This window comes from Glycine soja, chromosome 12 (assembly GCF_004193775.1).
Source record: "Glycine soja cultivar W05 chromosome 12, ASM419377v2, whole genome shotgun sequence".
NCBI lineage: Eukaryota > Viridiplantae > Streptophyta > Magnoliopsida > Fabales > Fabaceae > Glycine > Glycine soja.
The window spans coordinates 2,467,265-2,492,689 of record NC_041013.1 but is presented as its reverse complement, the minus strand read 5'-3'; the positions used below and the strand labels follow the sequence as shown (position 1 = coordinate 2,492,689).

At 35.1% G+C, this 25,425-nt stretch overlaps 2 protein-coding genes across 2 annotated transcripts; one reads left to right on the top strand and one right to left on the bottom strand.

Moving 5' to 3' along the window:
• Positions 1–5,488: 5,488 nt before the first annotated feature.
• Positions 5,489–11,075, top strand: LOC114379675 (beta-galactosidase 13-like). Its single transcript, XM_028338366.1, has 18 exons — positions 5,489–5,792; positions 6,143–6,238; positions 6,359–6,471; positions 6,668–6,734; positions 6,854–6,946; positions 7,033–7,176; positions 7,444–7,538; positions 7,872–7,977; positions 8,073–8,276; positions 8,361–8,528; positions 8,638–8,816; positions 8,928–9,037; positions 9,177–9,286; positions 9,394–9,501; positions 9,582–9,686; positions 9,990–10,135; positions 10,218–10,563; positions 10,682–11,075. The coding sequence occupies exons 1-18, from the start codon at positions 5,571–5,573 to the stop codon at positions 10,799–10,801; spliced, it is 2,532 nt and encodes an 843-aa protein (XP_028194167.1). The 5' UTR covers positions 5,489–5,570; the 3' UTR covers positions 10,802–11,075.
• A 2,313-nt stretch (positions 11,076–13,388) lies between these two features.
• On the bottom strand, positions 13,389–24,323 carry LOC114379120 (E3 ubiquitin-protein ligase UPL3-like). The gene is made up of 18 exons (XM_028337705.1): positions 23,175–24,323; positions 22,818–22,928; positions 22,572–22,688; positions 22,222–22,392; positions 21,989–22,150; positions 21,617–21,865; positions 21,356–21,477; positions 19,873–21,262; positions 18,138–18,233; positions 16,077–17,648; positions 15,759–15,983; positions 15,559–15,663; positions 14,861–14,941; positions 14,694–14,762; positions 14,472–14,600; positions 14,107–14,229; positions 13,798–14,024; positions 13,389–13,652 (listed from the first exon to the last, which is right to left on the bottom strand). Exons 1-17 carry the CDS (start codon positions 24,018–24,020, stop codon positions 13,959–13,961), a joined length of 5,634 nt encoding a protein of 1,877 aa, XP_028193506.1. The 5' UTR covers positions 24,021–24,323; the 3' UTR covers positions 13,389–13,652; positions 13,798–13,958.
• Positions 24,324–25,425: the final 1,102 nt, after the last annotated feature.

The window sequence follows — 25,425 nt, the reverse complement described above, 5'->3', positions numbered from 1 at the left end:
CATGTCTTAACTGTATCAAATATAGTTACTCTTATCTTTTATAAGCAAAATAATAATAATTTCTCCCTTATGAAAATTAGTTAATTTTATTAAATTGTGTTATTTTTAATTAAAAAATATTTTTTAAAACTATCATTTATTGAAAATTGATATTAAGCATAAATTTCTTATTATGAGGATATTTAAATATAATTTCATTAAATAAAACAAAAATAGTCAAAATTTACTCCTGAAAACAAAAAAGAAATGTGTTTTTTTTCTTATAAAAGTGAATAAACAAAATAACTACTAACTATTTTTAATTTTAATAAACTGCTTGACCTGGGGTACAGTACGTTCCCTTAAAAGAATTCCTTAAATGTGCCACTTCCTTAAATATAAAGAAATTCCAACAAAAATTAAGGGTGATATGTTATGAGAAGATTATAACAAAAAGGACAATTACTTACCGGTTTCTTTTTCTTTTATGTAGTTCTTTTGGAACCTATCAAATATGTTAAAATTTTCACGTACCAAAATAAGTATAATTGGGTACGTAAGAGAAGCTGAGGTACGAAATTATGGTTTTTATTATTATTATTCAAGAACTTATGTATCTAAAATAATAACAGCACACTATTGAATACCAAATTACTAGTCCATGTGAACAGATAAAGGTCCACCTACCTTCTAGCCTCCAGATTCCAATATATTTTGGCCATTTGTCTTCAGTTCCTACCAAACACCCAAAACCAAGCCACTAGGAAACGACTTTCTGTAATTATTATTGCAAAAAAAAAAAATGTTATATATATTCTGGAAAACTTAATGAACGGAACTACATGTTCCACAATACGGGTACCAAATTGAATGTTCAAAAATAAAACTTGCCCCCTGTAATAGGGTGTTGCTTTCTATACTTCCACTGTTATATTTTTTTCACTTTCCATTGTATTTTAGAAAATCTACTTTGAAATAGACTTTCTAAAATGTAATAAAATATGCAGGAAACAATAGTAGGATTACATAAAGTTTTAGTCCCTTAATAATTTGGTCTTAAGTCCCAAGCATAATTCTGAAGAAAAAAACCCTAACCATAACTCAAGTCTATTTACGGTTTATCTCAATCCATAAAAAAAGAAGCCCGGCCCGTAAGACAATCCATTAACTATATATATATATCTTTTTTAAACTTGTTTTCTATATAAAAAAAATAGATACCCACTTTCTAGTTTGACCATTTCACACTTTTAAATCTGCACGTAAAAAACTCTTTAACTTTTAGTATTTTTAATGTGAGAGATATTTTTTTTAACTGCCAAAATTTTTATTAAAAGGTAAAAATAAAGTACAAGGTGTATACTAAACAATCTCAAATAAAGATCTCATACTGCACTTGTACAATCGAGAAGAGACCACAAGATACATGTTGATCATGTTGTTACAACACACATCCACCATCAAAATGCAAAATGCACCCCTTCAAAACCAAATTAAAACAGCATGCGTGCCTCCCATCCTCATGAAACTCCCCTTATAAGCTTGTTCCTCCCCCTCGATCACTTTCACGAAATAAGTTTGACTGATTCCATGATTTTAGAAATATTGGAATTAACACCTTGAAAAATCACTTCATTCCTTGCCTTCCAAAGCATCCACACCACCCAAAACCAAATCAATTTTCCAACCTTCCCTATCCACACTTAACCCACAGCCAAGCCCCCAAACTGATTAAAAGAAATGAGACACAGCTTCATCTTGAAACGTTGTTGCAAGGCCAAATCATTGGCACACAAAAACCAAATTTGAGAAAAATCAAGGCACTCATAAAATAAGTTCTGCGATGATTTAAAGTGCACATTGCAATCAACACACCGCATCTCATCCCCTTCCAAAATACCTCCTCTTCTATGTAAATTCTGCTCGATGGAATCTTATCTTGCAACTCGCGTAAAACAAAAGAACTTACTTCTAAGGGAGTAATTTTGCTTCAGAAAATAATTATATTACATTATAAAATTTATACTTTATCGGTTGTATATTAGGTAGAGAAACTATTATATACTTTGGCTATTATATTAGCTATTATATTATGTTTATACTTTGTCTATTATATTTGGCTAATGAATATTAGTATACAATAGATTAATATTATATTATTTAGCTTTAACTTCTTATTCTTAAATTTTATGTTATTCCTATTTTTAAATTGTTGTATTTGAACTTCTAGTTATAATTATTATTTTATTTTGGCATGTTAGAATACTTTTTTTAATATTGTTTTTATGTGTGTTAAAAAAAATCAGATTGTTAAGATATGACCATTCAAAGAATTCTTCGGACCAAGTTTGTTTCTAACTCTAAACATGGTTGCTAGTGTCAATCATGGCACACCAAATGTTATCTAACATATTGTGACATTCTCCGTTCCAACTTACATATAAATAAATAAAACATATAAAAAGACTGATAAATAATATGTGGATAAAAGGTTCGCATTCACTTTACTATTATCAAATAAAACTTATTAAAAATATATTCGGCTCAGAACAAGACCGTCAAAGTTTACACAAAAGAAATTGTGTTAAGTCACTGAGGTAAAATAAAATAAAATAACATCATGTAATTAAAATAAAAACTCATTTCCAATGTCACATCCTATCAAAGCATTGTGATCCAGCATCCTCTAGCATGAGACACGAGGTTCTTTAAAGTTATCCACCTATTCATGTGTTGTTCTCATGAACACAAGATTCGAGATCATCATAGGATCCAAATACAAATAACATATAGTGAATGAGTTATAACATTTCTAAAAAAATACAAATAAACAAAGACGTAATCAAAATAAACTATGGAAGTAATTATAACATAGCTCAACTTAATATAATCCATGTCATTTCACCACTTTATCATTTAAAATTTATTTTTCAATCACGAATCACATCACGCATGAATTACACACTCGGGTCAAGACGTAATAACACTCATCAATTTCATAATAAATAATTAGCAAGTGTTATGCAACAATTATACTAAGACTCAAGTCTATATGCAATGTGGTACCATGTAGTGAAAAACCACCCTAGGGAACTTAGGAGTACATAACAAGACACACCACACAATGGGTATGTCAGGTCACTCTCACTAAGTAAAATCATAAGATGATCGATCAGGGTCACTCTGTTTTGCGAGAATACTCCAACCATATGCGATCAATATAAGCTTAAAGGAACACTTAAACCGAGAGTGTCTTTACTCCCAAGGCCTAGACTCTGAAAAATTCGTTAGGATCTCACCTTCCTGATTCAGGTCCAACCCCTAAAACAATTTTTGCACGCAAACACTGCTTATGAATTATACAATACTCACGATTTCACACTCGTGTTTCAAACACGTTTAACACATTGTGTTACAATTTAACACTTCAGATTCCTAACTAGGAATCTTATACTTTTCCTTTAACACTGCGCATATATAAACAATTTTCTCAAGGTAAACACCAATCGGGTTATTGTATAATTCACAACTCACAACACAAGTATTGTCACATCAAGTGTTAACCACACACTTATTCACAATCAAATCTCATGTCCACAATTTAACATTTCATAATGTCACAATCCATCATCACATGTTTACGTGTATCTCACAATTTAACACATGTTCAACTTTACACTTATACTCAATTTCAATAACAATATTATAATCTCAAAGCAACATATTATCTCAAATTCATCACATATTCAATTTATCATTTACACACAATTTTAATCACAATTTCATGATCTCAAAGTTACAATTTATCATGCTCACCTAGTAAATCTTATCCAAAATATAAATAATTTATACAAAAATCTTTCTCATAACATGAGGAGTAAAACCTCTTAAATAATTTCACATAATCATATTAAAATCAAGAAATAAAAAACATAGATAAAAAATACGAAAACACCAAGAGCACTCAATTTATCATCTAATTCGCATCAGGACATCAATTTGTTCGTCAAACACAATAATATCGTATTTATAATCATAAAGAAAAAATTATAATTCAATAAACATCTCAAAATAAACTCAATTTAATCCTCTAAGGATCCCTACACATATTCATTCTAACCAAATTGCAATAAACTCATCTCTTACCTCTAAGCAGGCTCACATGTATAGTCCGACACCGATAGCTACATCTCTAGCAATTTCCTAAGATTCCTCAAATTTTTCCTTTGTTTGCTCGGTTAGGGTTTCCAAGCGTTAGAGAAAAGGAGAAGAGATTATAGCCTCCATTTTACTGTCAATGTGTGAGACTAATTTCTCTATGCAAAAATATTATTTTATAAATCCCAACGGTGTGAGAAAATTGGTTCTGAAGATGGTGTCCAAATTTCACAATGATTCAACGGTTGAAGAGTCCAGGATCGTAGTTTTGCTGGGACAGGTTTTGGGTCTCTGTGGGAAAAGAGAAAGGTAGGATGCGAAGAACATTTCTCTCACCTCATACATTGTTTCACAAATTCCAAGGGTGAGAATATTCAAAAATGAGTTTCGAACTAGGTGCTCAAATTTCACAATGATCCAACTGTTAACAAGTTCGGAATCATCATTTTATTAAGACAGGTTTGAGTGTATGCAAGAAAAAGTGAAGGTTTTCGAGGAAGAGAAAGCATATAGAGGTATCAAAACTGACCTAACATATCTCTATTTATAACTAGGGTATTCCCAGCCTATTATTTATTCTATTTTTTTATTATTTTATAAACAAGAACTCTATTTTATTTCCTATCAAATGAATAAATAAAATATCTTTTTTTTTTATTTTCCTTCAAGCCATTATTTTAATTAATAAAGTTACTTCTCTTTATTTATTTAATTATAAAAACCTCATCGTTTTTCTAAAATCATTTATTTTTAAAGAAATAAAATCCTTTTTAATTTATTTTTAAAAAATGAGATATTACACATTAGAGAAAATATTATTCAATTTCATTTCTTATTTTTATAAATAGTTACAAGCATATTACATTTGATGTTTTCTTTTTTTAAGAAACATTATACAAGATTATTTCTTATAAATCTTTAAAAAAGAGAAATAAATAAAACAAAACAATGTAGTACATTATAATTATTAATAGAAAGCATTATGATTAAGTTTAAGACATGCTGTAGGAATACTTGTGGAATGGACAACAATTTGAACAACGCTGAAGACAAGACATTCAAACTATAGTGTGGGGAAGAGAGATAACGATAAGATGATGCCTCATATTATGAATATAGATGTCTCCAAAATTATAGCCAACATAACAAAGAAAACTAAGTAGGTGGCAGTGAAAGAAATGAGAAAGCAAAATATACATGTGACACGTAGGCCTAGGACGAAGCTTAATCATGACCAATGATTCCTAACAGAAATCCAAAACGGGAAACCGAGTTTTGCTCTAATACCTTAAATACACATGTTACTTGTCACTAATGGAATTGCAGAAACAGTTTCTGAGCAACTATTGCATCTAATTAGAAGGAGGGTCACTTCGATCAAACCACACTTTACATCTTTCTCTTTCTCTCCATTCTGCACATACAATCTTAACATGTCAATTCTCAAAGTTCTTTTGATTACCATCATTGTTTCATTGGTCATTTCTGCCAGCAGCGCCCATGATGAAGACAACAAGAAGATGACTTCTGAAAGCGATGACAACGACAAAGACAAGAAAAAGACTGTGACTTATGATGGCAGGTCTCTCATTATCAATGGAAGACGAGAGCTTCTCTTCTCCGGTTCCATTCATTACCCACGAAGCACCCCCGAGGTACCTTCTTCGTCACGTAACATCGGATCTATCATACGATACATTTCACGAGAAATTATTATATCATCTGTGGTTTCAGTCATTCTCAATGTAACATGTAGTCGAATTTTATTAATTCTCTGTTATAAACTAAAAATTCAACTCTAAGTTACGTGGAAATTGATTGACATCAGGAATATGTGGTTATCCGTGATCATGCATAATTTGTATTACTTATTAATATTTTCAAGATACTTGTTAGATGATTCATAATAATATACTACTAACCAATCATAGATAAAATAGAGTTTCAGCTAACTGTTTTGATGTGTATGTGTGCTATGTGTGCATGCACGCTTGTGTGTTTTCAGATGTGGGCAGACATTCTTGAAAAAGCAAAACATGGAGGCATAAAGGTGGTCCAAACTTACATATTCTGGAACATTCATGAGCCTGAGAAAGGCAAGGTAATTGAATTCGAGAACCAGAACTACCTCATGCATGCATGTAAAGTTTGATTATTATTCCAATTCCAAGGTTAATGAATGTCCTAGCTTGACTAATTGGTGGTTTGTTCCGTTTTCCAGTTCTCAATTGAGCCGCAGTATGATTACATAAAGTTCATGAAGCTCGTTCAAAAGAAAGGAATGTATGTAACCCTCAGGGTTGGGCCTTTCATCCAAGCTGAATGGAACCACGGGTATGCCCTTTAATTATTTTATTTCAAAAGAAACAACAAATACCGTATACCGTTCATGAATGGTGACCATACACTTTCTTAACTAATTAAGTGTAAAAAAAATTATACTCACACATGAAAATGAAATTTAATTAAGAAAGTGTACTCTGTTTATCTCTGATTTGATAATTTATTTCCTTCAATGTTAATACGTCAGAGGACTTCCATATTGGCTGAGAGAGATCCCTGATATCATATTCCGCTCTAACAATGAACCCTTTAAGGTAATCAACCGTGTTCTGATCTCCGTATATAGATATGTAGAACTCGCGAGCTGCTTCTAGTTTCTGGAAATTAAGACTATAATTCAAGATTACTGATTAAAATCATTTCTAATGTGCAGAAGCACATGAAAGAATATGTATCAACTGTTGTAAAAACGTTGAAAGAGGCGAAGCTCTTTGGTCCCCAAGGAGGCCCCATCATCTTGGCACAGGTTCTGATTTTCCACATGACCCTTCTGCAAGGTGCTCAATAGTATACGCAAACTAGTGCTCACAACATTCTATTTACGTGCTACAGATTGAGAATGAGTACAACCATATCCAACGTGCTTTCAGAGAGGAAGGAGATAATTATGTCCAATGGGCTGCGAAAATGGCAGTGTCGCTGGATGTTGGAGTTCCATGGATCATGTGCAAGCAGAGAGATGCTCCTGATCCAGTGGTAAGTTCATGAAAATATTTTGACATAATTTTCCTTCCTGATGGAAACCTTGATAAGTCATAGGAAACTTGTGGCGATCAAACCTATGACTTATCACTCACCTTCTCACAATATCCTTCCCTAATAGCAAACCAAAAATCAGTTCCTAAATTCTGAATTCTTCAAGGCGATTCGTTTCATTTCTGTGTTCGTATCACTTCCAGTGATCGATGATAAATAATGCATGTGTGTTTTCTATGACCTGACCATGCCTACTTCATCTGGTAGATTAATGCTTGCAATGGAAGGCACTGTGGTGATACCTTTGCAGGCCCCAACAAACCTTACAAGCCTTCTCTATGGACTGAAAACTGGACGGTTCAGTAAGTATATTCGTTAGTGATCAATTTTTTAGTCCTAAGTCAGTTCCTTTTTCATGTATTCATGCAATCAGTAAATTAGAACTCTCAAATGAAGATGAAATGACTCGTATTTTATCTTAGTATTTGATCTTCATGTAATAGTTCTGATTGACTATATGCATGAATACTTGACAAAATTGATTGTGTTACCTATTTTTGTGAGAAAAATAAAAATGACAGTCACTTATTTTTTTCAGTTTAACTAGTTCTTTTCAGGACATAATATTTCCCAAACAAGCACAATGTTCTAGTTTTGGCTTACCCCACTAATTTGTTGGTAATTTGAAACTACAGGTATAGAGTGTTTGGAGATCCACCATCCCGAAGATCAGCAGAAGACATTGCCTTTTCAGTTGCTCGCTTCTTCTCTAAGAATGGATCTTTGGTGAACTATTATATGGTAACAAATAACCTTATCATGCTACCAAACTTTTTTTACGAAATTAACTTATGAAAATTGTGCTTCTTACTAAACTCAATCCGAAACTGGTGTAGTACCATGGTGGAACAAATTTTGGTAGAACAAGCTCTGCCTTCACTACAACCCAATATTATGATGAAGCCCCTCTTGATGAGTACGGTATGCAGAGAGAACCAAAATGGAGTCACTTGAGGGATGTGCACAAGGCATTGAGCCTATGCAAGAAGGCCTTGTTCAATGGTGAGTCTACCGTCACAAAACTGAGCCAACATCACGAGGTAAGCATTGATCTGGCACAGCCTTCTCAAAATTCACATTTCCATAAGACAATTTAAGCCATGCTGCAAGTTTAAATTTCGCAGACTATAGTTTTCGAGAAGCCAGGAAGTGATTTGTGCGCTGCTTTCCTCACCAACAACCACACCTTGACACCAGCAACCATAAAATTCAGAGGTACTGACTACTATATGCCACCACGTTCCATTAGCATACTCCCTGACTGCAAGACTGTTGTCTTCAACACTCAATTTGTAAGTAACTTTTTTAACCCTTGCCTTGCTTTTTTACAAGTTAGAGAAATCTCAGGCTTGACTTTGTAGCTAACCATTTTGATTTTTGCATTGCCTCCTCAATCTTCAGATTGCTTCACAACATAATTCAAGGAACTTCAAGAGGTCAATGGCAGCAAACAATCATAAGTGGGAGGTGTATTCTGAGAACATTCCTACCACCAAGCAAATTCCAACCAATGAAAAGATTCCTACAGAGCTTTACAGTTTGCTTAAAGACACCAGCGACTATGCATGGTACACCACCAGGTGAGTTCATCTTCATGACAACAACTGAGGACATTTCAATATTCTCTTTATGCATCTGTAACTTATGTATGCAATGCAACTACTATCTGAGACTTTATATATTTACTGCAGCGTGGAACTGGGTCCAGAAGACTTGCCAAAGAAGAATGATATATCCCCCGTTCTCCGTATTATGAGTCTTGGCCATTCATTGGTTGCCTTTGTAAATGGAGAATTCATTGGTAAGAACACAGAAATTTGATCAAATTCAATGTATTTGGATTTATCCATGCATGGCAAAGTATTATATATATTCTCTATGAGAAACTAAAATGGGTACTGATATTTGGCTAATTAAATGTCTTGATGGTTTTAATTAAGGATCAAATCACGGTTCCCATGAAGAGAAAAGTTTTGAATTCCAGAAACCTGTAACCTTGAAGGTTGGAGTTAACCAAATAGCTATCTTGGCTTGCACTGTGGGACTCCCCGTAAGAGGCTCAACTTTTTTCCTTGTCTTAAATTTTCAGCAATTGTTTGTTTCAAGGAGGATAATATTATCATTCTTTTCTTGTGCTGTGTCCCCTTTGATATACAGGACAGTGGAGCATACATGGAGCACAGGTTCGCTGGACCAAAGTCTATTTTCATCCTTGGTCTCAACTCTGGAAAAATTGATCTCGCTTCTAATGGTTGGGGTCATAAGGTATTAATTAATTAATCTGTCGAAGTCACTGTTGAACAGGGTAAGATTGTATCTATAACTGAATTGGTGCCAATTTGCAGGTTGGTATCAAAGGTGAGGAGCTTGGCATTTTCACTGAAGAGGGGTCAAAGAAAGTACAATGGAAAGAAGCCAAGGGATCTGGACCAGCTCTCTCCTGGTACAAGGTAATAGTTAGTTGTTGGATTAAAACATGAGTTTAATGGTCATGAAATTAGGTGTAAACTAGTTATATATTATCATCCAATCACAAATTATTGTTGATATGACTTTTAAAATAATTATCATAAAAATTAATAATCTTATGATATATGTTGGATTGTGATTAGATAATGTGTAAAACTATTATTTCATACTGAGAGGGCATAACCCTTTTTCTCTTAAAACATTGTGCAAGTTTTTATTTTTATCTTTAAGGGGATTCAATTCAATCAAATTAAACATGTTTGAATTCTTTTATGATTTTGCAGACAAATTTTGAAACCCCGGAGGGAACGGATCCTGTTGCCATCAGAATGACTGGTATGGGGAAGGGAATGATTTGGATCAATGGCAAAAGCATTGGTCGTCACTGGATGAGTTACCTCTCTCCTCTTGGAATGCCTACTCAGTCAGAGTAAGTAAATCACTCGTCAACAAACATTATTCTTCTTCATTTAGTTTCTTATTTGTCCATTTTGAATTTGTGATTGTATCAGGTACCACATCCCCAGAGCTTTCTTCAATCCAAAAGACAACTTGATTGTTGTGTTTGAGGAAGAGATAGCAAATCCAGAAAAGGTTGAGATCCTAACTGTAGACAGAGATACAATATGCAGTTTCATCACAGAGAATCACCCCCCCAATGTGAAGTCATGGGCAGTTAAGAGCGAGAAGTTCCAGGCTCTTTCGAATAATCTGGTGCCAACAGCTACACTCAAATGTCCAAACCGCAGAACCATTAAGGCTGTGGAGTTTGCAAGCTTTGGTGATCCTGCTGGTGTATGTGGAGCCTATACTTTAGGCAAATGTAATGCACCTTCCACCAAGCAGATTGTTGAGAAGGTAGTAGAGCTCTCATTAGTAATTTTTTTTAAAAAATAGATCATTATGTCTTATGCTATGACAATATATCAAGTTGAACATTTTTTTTTTGTTTCTTTTTTCCTTTGACTTTGTGCAGCATTGCCTTGGAAAACAATCCTGTAATGTTCCAATTGACAAGGACGCCTTCACTAAGGGCCAAGATGCTTGCCGAAATATGGTGAAGACACTTGCAATCCAAGTGAAGTGTGAAGCCTAGCAACCTGCCACTAGGTGAAGTAGAGTTGGGTGGGTGGCCACGTTAGTGATTTGATTGTTGAAGTGGAGTCCATAGGCCCACATTTTAGTTTAGCCTTTGTTTTGTAGCACATGATACCTGAAATCGGTGTCTTTTACTTAACAAGCAACATTTTGTTTGTTCTGTTTACATTAAAAATGTAGAAAAAATTATGATTCAATTTTGTTTCATATTCGATCGCCGGCAACTTGTCATCCTTCTCTGAATGATAAAAGTCCCTTAATTTCTTGGTTCATTTGAATTCAAAAGAGTTCATTAATTATTCCGTTTATCACCAAAACAAAAAAAGTTATAAACTCTTTAAAACTCGCTAACATATGACAAAAAGTACTAACCTCACACTCCTCATTATTAGTTAACAATGCACACGATTGAATAACTTTTGGTAGTTTGTATTATTACCCTTGGGTTTCTTGTTAGAAGTCCACTAATTTCCACTTAATTTTGTTGGGTTTCCTTAGGTACTTGTTACGTTGCTCAATAAGAATCCTTACATATGAAAATGATGAATTGAATTTTCATGTTTGGTGTAAGATTTCAAGATGTTTCACTTACAAATAACTTTCGATAAGATTATTTGTCCAATATTCGTACATTTTCATTTTGTGAGGTATTGGAGATCTTACGCGTTCATGCAATAGAAATATTTTATCAGATAAGATGTCGAAAATGCTTAACCCCAAATAATTGTTTAATGTTCCCCGGCAACTTGTCAATTTCTTGGAATAATTGTTTCATATTCCTTTCTATCATTGTTCCTTCACTCCATGTATGATTATTGTTCCTTCTTTTTTCCAAACTTATTACTCACTATTTGTACAGAATACTGTGTTTTGTACCAAGTAGCGGTGCTTTGTTTTGTTTGTTTCTTAATGGGAAAGAGATAGAACATAGTCTCTTTAATAAATAAATAAATATATATATATATATACATATATATATATATATACATATATATATATATATATATATATATATATATATATATATATATATATATATATATAGTGTAGTTTATTATATAAAAAGCACAAAACAATCTTGATCCATCGTCAAGATATATTTAAGCTCATTGACCATTTTTTCCGATAACCACTCAATGACCATTTTAATCCTTCAAATTTACAACTTGTGTTATTTTAATCTTTAAAAGTATTAATTCACTAGCAAGTTTTAAAATTAACATAAATTACCACTTTTAGAACCCAAAGTGGAAATTCTACAATCACTTAAAAGTTTAACTTTTATTTAACGATGTGCCAATATGTTTGGATCATATAAAAACACTATCAATTTTAAATTTTCTACTACGTATCAAACATGTATCAATCCAGGAAATAATTAGAACACAATTTAAATGCAACACAAAGATAACTAATTCCAAGTTGTTGTTGTTGTTAGGTTGTAGTGAGCTGAAACGGTTCAAATAGACTTGTTCATATTGAATTTATCAAATTAAACAAATGGTCCATTCTTTTTGGTAAATTAGAACTAGATAATTAATAAGAACTAAGTTAGTTTTATTTGAACTAGATAATTAATAAGAAATAAGTTATAGGTTGTTTTTCCCTTTTGAAATATAATAATATATGATAATGAAGTTTAAATCTTTAAGTTCCTCCAAATTATCAAACATTTCACCTGCTGTTATAGTCCTAATGATTTGTGAGTTAATGTTAATTGTGTATAGAGATAATATATGAACACCCATATATATAAAACACCATTAATAACTTTTTATATCTATTATTTTTTTCTTCTCTCTTTTATTCGGAAACTTCTCTTCTTCATTTGATGCATTGAAGTTCATAATCATGCATTAGAATCCATAAAAATACTTTTCAAATTTTAATTCAAACATTAAATTTCTTCAACTTCATTATTCTTAGAATTACAGCAATAACTTTTTAGAGATCATTTATTATACGTACAGCATTTTTAATTTCCAGTGATATATAATTATTTTATTATTATGACTCGGTCATATTGATTCAATATATAATCTTAACATATTATATTTTTATTCAAAATTGTAAAATTTAAAATCATACTAAAAATATAATCTGAAGCACAAACTACATATTATAAAACAATAAATCAGGATGAAAAATTAATTGGATCAAAAATGTGAATTGATTTAATGAGATTGTAACACATTTTATCTTATAATTTCTAAAACCTTCTTTATATATCAAACTTTTTTGTGGCATTCAGAATGAAAAAAAAAAGTGTGCACAATAATTACACCTTTTGGAAATAAGAGGCATGGGTATGAGACTGTTTTCAAAATCACAAGTGCGATGGGTACTCAACTCAAAGTAGCAGAATTATTGATTTTGGAGATAGACTGCCATTTACACCAAAGAATGGGTGGTAGGTTGGTTCCTGGTCTGTGTCTTAGACTGGGGAGTTGGGACGTCTTTTTCAGATCAAAACATACAACGCATCCTCGACTCATTAGCGACCAACAAATTAATTAATCAGTAACTCAAACAGTACTTATTTATGCTAGAACGCCTCATTTTGGGACAATCATAGCAAACAAGCATAGAATAATTCGCATTTTACTTCAACAAAAGCTCGTAACAGATCTAACATGAAATCATAAAGCATAGTATACGATATTATTTCTATTCCTTTTACCATCTTCCATACAGGTATGATAACTAACTGCCAATAATTTGAGTTGAAAACAGAATGATGAAAAATTTGGGAGGGAATTACTCAACATTCCTATTCTATTTACATGTAACAGCTAAAACGAGCTCCGCAAATTCCTTTACACCTTTAAAAACGAGGCGATCTGATTCAACTGCCAATAATCAAAGAATTAATATTAATTTAGTTTACCAACAAATGAAAATGAACAAAATAATAAGAGGCTCTTGGTAAGCTCACAACAATAGTCTAGTAATGTCAAGAATCATAGTGAGGTTTCACAACAATGGTAAACTCACCTGAACCATGTCACCACCTTTGATGTGCGTGACCCGAGAGAAGCCATTATTTTGAGAAGCAGGGAGGAAAGTACATGCAACCAAAAAATAATTAAGTCTCGAGTAAACCCTGATTCATCATCATATTAACATACAGGGCCGGGTTGGGTAGTTCCAGAAACTCATGATAAATCAAAGGATCCCTGGCCTTCACTGATTGCATAGAGTAGCTTCTTGTACATAATTTCCTGTTTTAAAATGGAAATCAAAGATCAAAAGACACTTTGACATGCATGATCATATAACCAACAATGCTTTGCAGTGTTCTACCTTGGTAGAATAAGGAGGAAGCTTCAGGTAATTTGCACACGTCATCACACTTGGCAAGTCATCATCTGCTAATTCTGAAGGCCCATTCCCGTTAGATGAAGCATTAGCTGCACTTGACGAAAGCTGCACCCAGACATGTAAATGTAATCACTTACTAACATTGCATTTTGAAAACCCCCCTTCAAGAGGTAAAGGAATAGTGGAGCAACATATGTCAGGCAGTAAATCCAGACACATCTAGCTACCGAAGTTCAAATAGATCCTCGCCCCCCAAAAAACTTTAACATTCAAGATATCAAGTACAAAATTGCAAAGGCATGAATGAATAACACAGGTTGCAAGTGATCAAAAATATTTTTCAATACCTTCCTCACAATCGTTAATTTTGGATTTAGAACTGCCAGTCCACCAGGAGGCAGCCTAGGTGCACCAGTAACAAATTGACAGAAGGCACGCTGCTGCTCTGGTGTGAATTCTCCCATAATTTCGAGTAACTGAAAATAGCATCATACAGGTTCAGCACCAAATATAACAAGCCTAAATTTCCAAAAACACAATTGTCCTTCTACAGGAATAAAAAAACATACATTAACTATGGCAGGGCTCTTGGCAGTATAACCATGGTCAAATTTTATATGATCAGCTAGTGTCTCAGTCTGCAGATAGGAGAAAAAAAATTATAACTACATTATCCATGGTAACATCTAAAAGATTGTTGTAAGCAGCAGTAATACTTTTGTATAAAAAAGAATACCTTCCACAATTCTCTCCGGCCGCAAAGCAAGTAATCCAGTTCTTGGGGAGAAAAAATTTGTAAAGATGAGATGTCAAAAACCTGAATTGACAAGAACAAGTGGGAAAGTGACAAATGTTTAGTTTTTGGACTCAAGCAAATGAACAAATTATCCAACTAGTTGTTCCAAGTTCAAACTATTGCCCAGCCCATCTCTTCCATATAAGTTAGGCTAGTAGCTCATTTCACTTGTAAAATTTTGACATTAAATAACTGAATATTTGACATCAATACAAAAAAAATGTGTATTTTCTAACTTCCATTCTTCATCTGCAGGGGAAGGGGGATACAAGGTTGGTAGCAAACATAAGTAAAAGTCAGAAACAAACATTTAGTAATTTCTTAATTGATACATCCGAGATTCAGGATATATATACAGTTCACTGCTCAAGACATAACCAAAAGTAATAATTTTTAGTAGAAAACAATGCCCCTTAAGAATCTAAAAGCTGAAAAATCCATACTCAATATTTTCAAATTAAACCGCAGTCAAGTTTAGTTTTCAATAAAATTGTTTGAGAGAAACTAGAAAAGGAATACCAAAAAGAATGAACCATTAATCAGTTAAAAAATACATGATATTTTTTATACTCAGCATCACCAAACAAGATGCACAGTCAAAGACAAAGTTACATGAATTTATTGAGACAACATATAACCTGATTAAACCCTGCTCTAAAAGCTTCCATTTGACGCATGATTCCAGTCTTAACCGTTGCCTCAACCACCATGGATATGTACTCCTCTAGATTATTGATGTCAACCTGAAAGTTTGACAGTAAGTTCAAAGCAATTTTTATTACAGACAGAATCAGAACCAAAACAAAAACCAGGTAAAAAAAACAGACTGAATACATACAATTTCATCTCCAGGTTTCAAGATGTACTCTGGATAACCAGGAAGTGTGAAGTCCAAGCAGAGATCTTCTATTGGGGCCCCACGAAAATGCAAATTAGCAAAGGTATCATTGTAGCTACCACCAATAGATTCTATAAAACATTTCCGGCAAACAAGGGCATTTAACTCTTGCAAAGTTTTCCCAAGTTCAGCATCAATGAAAAGAATGTCATGCAAATCAAGCTCCTGCAATATATCAAAGGCTAAATATATAGAGACTAAAAATCAACCTTAAGATACACATGAAATCAGACAAGACATCAACATTTCATAACTTACTTGACCAAGAACAAGCTTATAAAATGCCACTGACAATGGTAAATCCAATAAGCGTCCATCTTGAAGAGCTTTAGCCATTACACGGCCTAATAATCGGAAATATTCAATCACTTTGAAAATTTGGGTACCCTCTGATGCATCAGCATTTGCAGGCCAAGGTCGAGGAAACAGCCCAAGAGGAGCTTGAACGAGTTCTCCATCTCCAACAAAAGAGCCTTCACTATTTTTCATTTTCTTTTCATCTCCATCAATTTCCATTTGATATTTCTCTGAAGAACCTGATCTCCACATTTGAAGTACAACTTTTTGTAAGTCATGACTGAGAAGTGTGTAGAACTCCAGAGTGGGACCCAGACCGGTGCCAACTTCACCAAAATATTCTACTTCAAGTACAGCCTTTTGACTAGAATACAACTCCATCACCTTAGCAGCAGAATCCAAAATGCGATTTCGAGAGACACGAACCTTTTGACGCTGCAATCTCCCAACCCTGACCTCTCTTTCATTTGTTGATCCATGACCATCAGCACCCTGCTGCTGCTGAAGGCGATACAATGCACGAGATAACCCAAAGGCAGTTGAATAAAAATACTGTCGCCGGGTCTCAAAAGGAAACAAAAAAGGACACGCTTTAGATAACTGGTAACACCATGAGGGAAGACTCCCACTACATAAGGCAAGGGCATCTTGTATTTGCCTAGCTAATTTTGGAGTAAGTTTGCTGCTTATAAATTCCTCTGTAGGAACCCTAGCACCACTGGTAAAACTTAGCTCAACTAAATCCAAAAATTTTCCCTCTGCAAAGCTATCAGTAACCACTTGGGCCCTCAAACGAGATGCAAGTTGGTTCAAACCCTCAAGCACCCGCAATAATGCCAATATATTGTATGTAGGATTAGATTTCTCCAGTTCACAGGGCAATTCTCCCTGCAAAATACTATCTAATACAGATGTCTGATGTAGCTTGTCTTCAGAACTAGAATTCAATACAGACCCAGATTTGCCAGATTTTGAAGCATTAGAGGTTGAACCTCCAGGGGGAGTCCTATCTGTCTGGTTCTCTGCCCTCTGATAAGTTATAGTATAAATATCACCCCACAACCTGCTTCCATCACTGGATACATAGTCACTACTGCCAGCAAATCTCTCCTCATCATCTTCATCTAGCACAAGCTGCCTTTGAATTGCCTGATAAATAGTCAAATGCCTATTAAGCTGCTTCCCACCAGCAGTAAATATCAACTTTGGAGGATCATTAGAACTACCAAGCAATGGACGCCCTAGTCGATCTCTTCCACCCCTGATACCTCTGCTATTGGCAGATCCAAGTCCAGCCATAGCAGCAGCAGCAAATGACATTGCACCTCTTGAGCTTGAGGTATAGCCACTCCTAAAATCAGCAGAGTCTGATCCCCTGACTGTACCAGCTTTGCTACTAGAACCTGAGGCAGCATTAGTCTGGCCGCCATCACTAGTTGCAGGAGCAACATTACTCTCCTCCACTATGTCGCCCAATTTCACATCATGTACTTTGTCAGGTGAACAAACAGGAAGAGAATCATCCCTCAGTACCTGTGCATCAGAAAAAACAAAACAAGCACAAAAATTTTAATAGATACAACTGAATTTAATTATAATGTTCAATCTTGGTTAACAATAATGATGGTAGCTAAAATTAAAAATTTGGAAATAAAACACCAGGATTGAGCTATTGGTCAGAGACTTGGATTATGGATAGTTTGCATAAGGTCATAAACCAAAACTTCATTGCATCATTATACCCAGAAAAGAAAAATAGAAAACAAAGAAATGATAGAAAGACAGCAGCAACTCATTTTGAAAAAATTGTAAACAAGATTGAAGGACACCAGCACTGGAAATAAAAAAATAAAGATGCACACAGATTTTAACATATTTAAAAGCCATGTTAAAAAAGGAAATGATGTCAGAAAAGCAAAAAAAAAAAAAAGACAGAAACACAGTAATTACTTAAATGAGATACTCATCACCAAGGAAGTAAGAAAATCCTAGCCAAAGAAGAAGAAACAGTAGATAACATACATCATCATGGTCATCATCTTCATCATCAGAAATATCATCATCTTCAATCACCAATGCCTCATCAATCTCAACAGGGGATATATCCAAATCTTCATCCTACAATGTAGACATTGGAAAATGTCAATAGAAGGGTAAAAAAAGAAAAGGAAAAACAAATGACTACTTCAAGATACTTGGATTAGGTTCATGATTTAGTCCAAAGCATAGCAGGAAAAACAAATGACTAATATTTATACTCAAAGATGCTTCCACCAGTTTAACAACCACAAGAACCAAGCTAAACAACATGCATGTAAACACTGCCATAATCAAAAGCAACAAAAAACAAAACAAGAAAGCTTCACCTAAACGGAAAAAATATGTAACCCGCCCACAAATAATCTAAAATATTCCCCAATGAGAGTCATACAAACTACAACTTCATGACAGACAAGTTTAATGTTATAAGAAAATAATTAAAAACTAAGCTAAACTGAAAATAGGAATCGATTTTGACTTTTTGAGTGGTACCATACTAAAAATTCTGACACATGCACTTAATGAAAGAAGGATGAGGATCAGCATATACAAAGTATCCATCTGATTACATCCAAATACACTATTACTTACAGCAATGTTACTTCAATGCAAAATAGATAAGTTATCCTCTCAGTGCTAGCTCTGCCTCAATTTTTTAGTAAATCAACACTTTTGCAGGGAAACCTTACAACAGCTTAATTTTAATGTATGTAAAGAAATCAATGGTGCAAAAAAGCAACTGTTCAACATAATCCAAAGAACACCTAGGCAGTGTTTCTCATATTAGAGATGATATCTTAAATAGATAATTATAATCAAAAACCATTTATAAAACTAAATGGCAGAGGTAACATTTTAAGGATCTACAGACAACAAAATCCAGCATGTCCAAAGTTACAGATACAGAGAAATGTAAGATGTCTTTTCAAGCTTGCAATGAAAAATGTAATAATGCATCTTTACATCTTATATTGGCATTATCAAGTATTCTCTTCGTATTTCACTTTATAAGCCAACATGAAAACAGAGCATTCATAGTCAGGTCATACAGCCAGAAGGAAGTTATAAATTAACAGAAGAAAAAAGTTGAAGCATTGTAAAGTCATCGCTAGGATTTCACAGTATATGATAGAACACCAAATGATAAAGTAATAAAATATAGGGTCTTGCTAACCAGTGCCAGGCACTGGTTAAGGAATTAAAAAAGAAAAGTTTTTTTTGGAAATCATAGGAGGAGTACATTTTTACGCATCCCTCTTTTTACTTCCTCAACCAGAGCCCTAGCATTTACCTAAAATATATAGAACACTGAAATCACACAATACAGCAATACACTTGCTGTCCCAGAGACAAAAGTCTCCTATCACATACAAATACAGCAATACACCTGCCGTCCTAGAGACTAAAGTCTCCTATCATATACAAAAAACAGCACTAGCTGTCCCAGAGACAGAAGTCTCCTACAGAGTATTCTCTATCCACAAACTTAAAAATGACTTTACACTGCCCAATTACACCACATACTAACAGACATATACTCCTAATACATAACTACCAGCAGTTATTTTCTACACATAACTACCATCCTGCAGTTTCTAATACAGTACTGTTTTCTAAGACAGTTATTTGAGTTTCTTATACAGAATTGATTTCTAAAGCAGTTATTTTCTACAGATAACTGTCATATCTGCCCCTAACTCGGTTTCCATCAGTATACCTCAGAAGTAGAGTCACCGTTTACAGGCTTTATTTGAGCATCTTTATCAAGAGCTTCTCTTCTGCGAGTAGCATTTCTGGTCTGAGGTCCTCTTGCCTCCTCTTGTGCAGGCTTTAATACAGCTTTTCCCTTACCCTTGGAAGAGCTTGTGCTTTTATCTTGACTTATTTCCTTTCTAGATGTATCACCTATATTAACAGATGATCTGGATCTAGTAGAATGGCGATGGGTAGTTGGAGAGGATACACCAGCTCCTGTAGGAGTTGTCCCAGATTCAGAATTCCCAGCAGGTACAGTGGACTTCTGACCCAATTCACTTCGTTGGATACGAGGCCAAACAAATTCCTCAATTGCTGCTAAACTTGCTAATGGATCAACCAGTACAACATTGGATGAATAATCCCTAAGTGACCTTTCACCCTGGGCTCGACAAAGCCGCAACTTGAAGGGCTGAGATAATGCACTTAGTCCAGAGGAGAGGCGTGCACTCCCACTAGATGACCTAGATGAATGACTCAGCACAACAGGGAAACGCTCCAAGGAGGACAAGGCATTTTGAAGCTTCTGGACCAAGACAGTCATAGGAGCCACAGTCCCATCTTCAGTAGTAGAAGGTAGTGCAACAGCTATAAATAACTTAAACCTTGTAAGTGCTTGTTGGCGAAGCTTGGGAAGGTGGGTTTCTAATGGTCGATCTTTAGAGAAATACCCACAAGAAAAATAATTCAACAGAGCTGCAACAACACCACTACCAATGAATTCAAAAGTAGATACCCCATCTCCTTTGCCAAGTTCCTTTAGCATGTCAGCTATGATCCCAATTAAATACTCTTCCAGACCAAATCCAGAAGTTTTAGATTTCCCCTTTCCATTAGTCCTTTGTTCATCAGCACCAGCATTTAACTTCATGCAAAGATTTTTCAGATGCAAAAGATCATCAGTAATACCCACTTCAGCAGCCCCAGGATCTGAAGGAAAATACTTATCTTTAAAAGCTTTGGCAGCTGTACTAACAGATAACCGAATACTGGAATTTACTGTTGGCATATCCACAGAATTAGGAGGTGAACCAACATTTACTGAAACTGGAGTTTTCAAATCGTCCAAAGGATTTCCATCAGGATTGGAATTCCCACTGCGTCGCCGATAACGCCTAGAGCGAGATGATGCTCCAGATATAGAATCATTATCCTTCTCGGCAGAAGATGCCTGTGTAGAGATATTGGTCGAATTTCCAGTTAAAATAAGTTGGTCCACTGCATGCACAACACCTTCTCTAATGAACATCTTGGAGAATGTCCCAGGAAGCTTTTCCATAAGAATTTCAGCAATTTTCAAGGCAGGAAGCAAAACATGTGGATCTTTCCATGCTAAGACGCCAGCTAAGAAACTATATGATCAAAGCAACAATGCATAAATTTTCTAAACCCATAAAATCAGTGAGGGTATCAAGCAATATCAACCCAATTAAATTTCAACATACCTTGATATATTTGTCACACTCAACAAAGACTGGATCATCTCTGCTGTGCTGAAATACATCAATTTTCCAATGACAGAAAGGCATTTGTGCCGAACAGGACCATTGACACTAGAACCATATATCTATATCAACAGCAAGCCAATATCATCAATTAACCAAAGAAGACAAATAAGGAAGCAAAGGAGCAATTTATCAGAACATTTTTTTCAATTTAACAAATTTATCAAGCAAAGTTTAAGCAATTGATGCACAAATATCAACCTGTATTAAAACTGGAAGGAGATCCATCGCAAATTGCTTAAGTAGTTCAGGCTGATCATTTAATAGTTTCTCACGAGCCGATATCTCAGGAACATTTCCATTTGTGTCTTCTTGTTTTCCAGAGCTACCAGCAGGAGACTTCTTTACAATGGGCCCTTTCAAAAACATGTTGGAGATGATAGGGAGAGAAATTGTTCCATGTGGCAATGGAGGCAGAAGCTCATTCGTGAGGTTTACAATCTCAAATATCTATATATTTGAAACCGAGAATTAGAATAATGATGGATTTAAGGTCAGTGTCTGTTTAATGAACATTACGAGATAAAACTACACATGAATGACCAAAAGAAAAGTTCTGATGTTATACTATACCTGTTCTGGCGGCCTACTTAATGCAGGAGAAACAGAGGCCTTAGAAGAAACTCCAGAACCAGATAGAATATCTTTAAGAATACCACTAATTCCAAGAAGTAGTAAGGTTTTAGCTCCAAGAGGAGATCCACTCGCACAAGTTGAAAGAAGTCGGATTAAACCCTGCATATACCCAGGTCAAGGACCAAACTATAGGCAAAATGCATCTAACTAAAAGTAAAAATTGCACTTACAGTATATGTCGGCGTGCTGAGAGAAGCCTGACCACCCCCAGAACTGCTGTTAGAAATGAGGGAGGCAGCTTGTGTTACAAGTCCATGGTTGCACAATTCATCTAATTTGTCTGGAGATGACGCAAAAGCTTCAGCTATTCGAGTCAAACAAACAGAGGCGTGCTCCAGAACCTACAAAAATTGAAAATGCATAAGGTGAAGCTATAGATAAATATTTTATACCATGGGATATAGGGATCAAAATTTCCCTCTTCTCAAGCTAAACTTCCTTAAAAGGCAAGTTTATGGATGCAAAAGGAAAAATACAGTTTCCATTATGTGACAAGACTTGCAACAAAACATGACCTTACCTTGGAATCATGGTACTGAAGAAGGTTTGTCAGAAGAGGAACAGCTTCCATCACAAAATCAGCTGCATCTGAAGGAAGCTTCTTGCACATATTTGCAGCAGTAGACAATGCAACCCGCTGAAACAAAGAATAATGTCAACATACACTTGCTCACTAATGGCACCTGTGGCCAAATGATTTATGACTGTCCAAAAGGACCAAAACTGCAATCATCCTCTAAATGTAGGTACTTCACTGACAATTTACCTGAACTCCTGTTGAAAAGAAATCCAAATAGGAAAGCACGGCCATAAGAGCACCTGCTCGTAGGCAGGCAGTGGGATGCTCCTGAGATATCTTCTTCAGAGCTTGAAGGGACTGTTCATGCCATCAAATACAGTAATCAAACTATATGAATTTCATTTTCAAAATGCTAAGTCTTAGATTAAAAAAAAAAGGCATAATTCTTCTACAACTGAAAATTTGACCCAGAAACATCGAAATATATAGTTTTAAAAACAATTAGGCAGCACCAGGGTTCAACACTGAAACACAAATATTTATTTTATAACTTTCTAGCACCATTTTCATTAATTCCACAATAGTCATGAACCAAGGAACAACCTGCTCAGCCAGGTCCATGTATTCTATGGTGAGCAACCTCGCACAAAAGATTGACACGGCACCATAATGCACAACAGCAGCACAAGATGAAGGGAGCACATCACAGAGATGGGTCAATGCTCTGGCAGCAAGAAGCATGATGTCAGGGTTGCTCTCGTGATTCAACAACCCCACAAGCACGGGAACAAACGAATCAACAGAGAATGTACTAAGTGACTCTTCAGTCCCAATCGAAAGCATCTCACAGAGCTGTGTCAATGCTTCAACCTGCCGCCCTTCTTCGCCATCCGCCCGCAATCCGAAGAGGATCTTTTTCAGCCTCCCACTCTGGTGAGAGGAAGACGCAGAACCCATAGCCGATGATGGAAGCAGATCATCCAAACCAGCACCAAGTTTCCGAAGAAGCCCCTGAAGTGCACTACTCGCAGAGGTCAAGTTTTGATGCAAAATCCCCACACCGCCTTCGCTGTCATTGTCATCATCGTCTCCGCCACCATCCATGTTCAATGCCAGCCCTCTGTCAGCATCCCTGTCCCTAATCCTAACATCATGCTCTTTCTCCTTCCCCTTGTCGGAGTTGTCTTTGTTGCGGCGATCGCGGCGGGAGCCAGAGGATTCATTGGCAGAGTCCATGGGAGGAGGATTCTTAGGGGGCAAGGGTTCCTTAGTCCGGGATGAACGGGAGCGAGTGTTCACGGAAGAAACGGATGCGGCGGCAGCGGCGGCGGAAGCGGAGGAAGAAGAAGAGAGGCGTGCACGCTTGCTGGAACGAGTGGTGGGACCAGAGGAAGGGGATGAAGGGGCAGCTGAGGAAGCCTCCGCCCGCTTCCGGCTCCGAGTTTCCATACAAAATCCACCCAACCCGATAATTATCAACTCGCTCGCCACCGAGCGCCAATCACGCTACCATGGATCCAATCTTTGTGGTGAGTTGAATGAATCGAAACCCTAGAAATTGGAGATAAGGGGATTTCACGTATTTCGAACGAGTCGCTGAGTGAGAATTGTAAGGAGTGTAATCATGAATAGCGATGAGGATTCAGGGGGGGCAGAAAACCCTAAGCCAGGGAAAGGGGTAAGTAAGAAAGAAAGGGAAGAATAAAAAGGGACAGAACAAAACAGGCTTTCATATGTAACTTTCTTTGCCTTTTTTATTGTTGAAAATTACAATTTCGCTCGGTGGATTGGTCATTTTCGTTCATCAAACGGAACTGAACTAGCTACGCTCCTCGGTGGCACTGTCGCAATGTGGCGCGTACACTTCGATCCCTCAACGTCGTCGTTTCAATAGACACCTGCATTGTATTAATATACGTTGCACTTGCACAATAAAGTTAAATTATTAAATTGTATTTAATAGAAAATGTATTATAATACAAATTTTAGATAAAAATATAAGATGTAACTGGTTGGATTGAGTTTAGTTTAATCTAATTTACAATATAATCCAATTAAACATAAGGCTGGTATTAATTGGCCGTTGGATTAGATAATTGGATTGAGTAATTAAAAAAAATTAAAAAAATGTATTGCCAATGATAAATCAACACATTATTTCTTCAATTTTTCTATAACTGCTTTAAATAAATACTGCCAAATCAGCTTTGTTTCAATAATTTTAGTTCTTAATTCTTATAAGTCAGTAGCAATTAATACTTATAACACACAAAACAATAATTCTTAAAATACTAAAAAATTGAAACAATAATCATGTAATGTTTATATACACATTTTAATTTGATTTTTTTGATAGAAGTATATTTTAAACACTTGTAATTTTTTATTTATAAAATATTCAAAAACAAATAAAAAATAAAAACTATATAAATCTATTATATATCACTATCAATATCTATAATTATTATAAAAGAAATAATCTTATTTATTGTCATTTTTCTTCTAAATATTTTTACCTTTAACTATATACTCTAAATAGCTACAACATTTTATTTTAATTTTCAATAATAGTTATATTTTTAAAACAAATTACGCCCCAATGCACCCCAGAGTTGCCTATATACCAGACCTTCCCACTGAGAGTGCAAGTTTGAAGTCTTTGGTTCCTTGCTTTGCCAATATATATGTCTCTCTCATGGAAAAGGTTGGTGGTTGTCGGGTTTATTACTTCCCCCACCTACTTTGCATGCTCACTTGAACATGTAATGAAAGGCACGAGTAGAGTACTCGATAGTGTTCTCATGCACTGGTTTCTAGCTGGAATTAACGTTGATAGAAATCCCTTAATGGATTA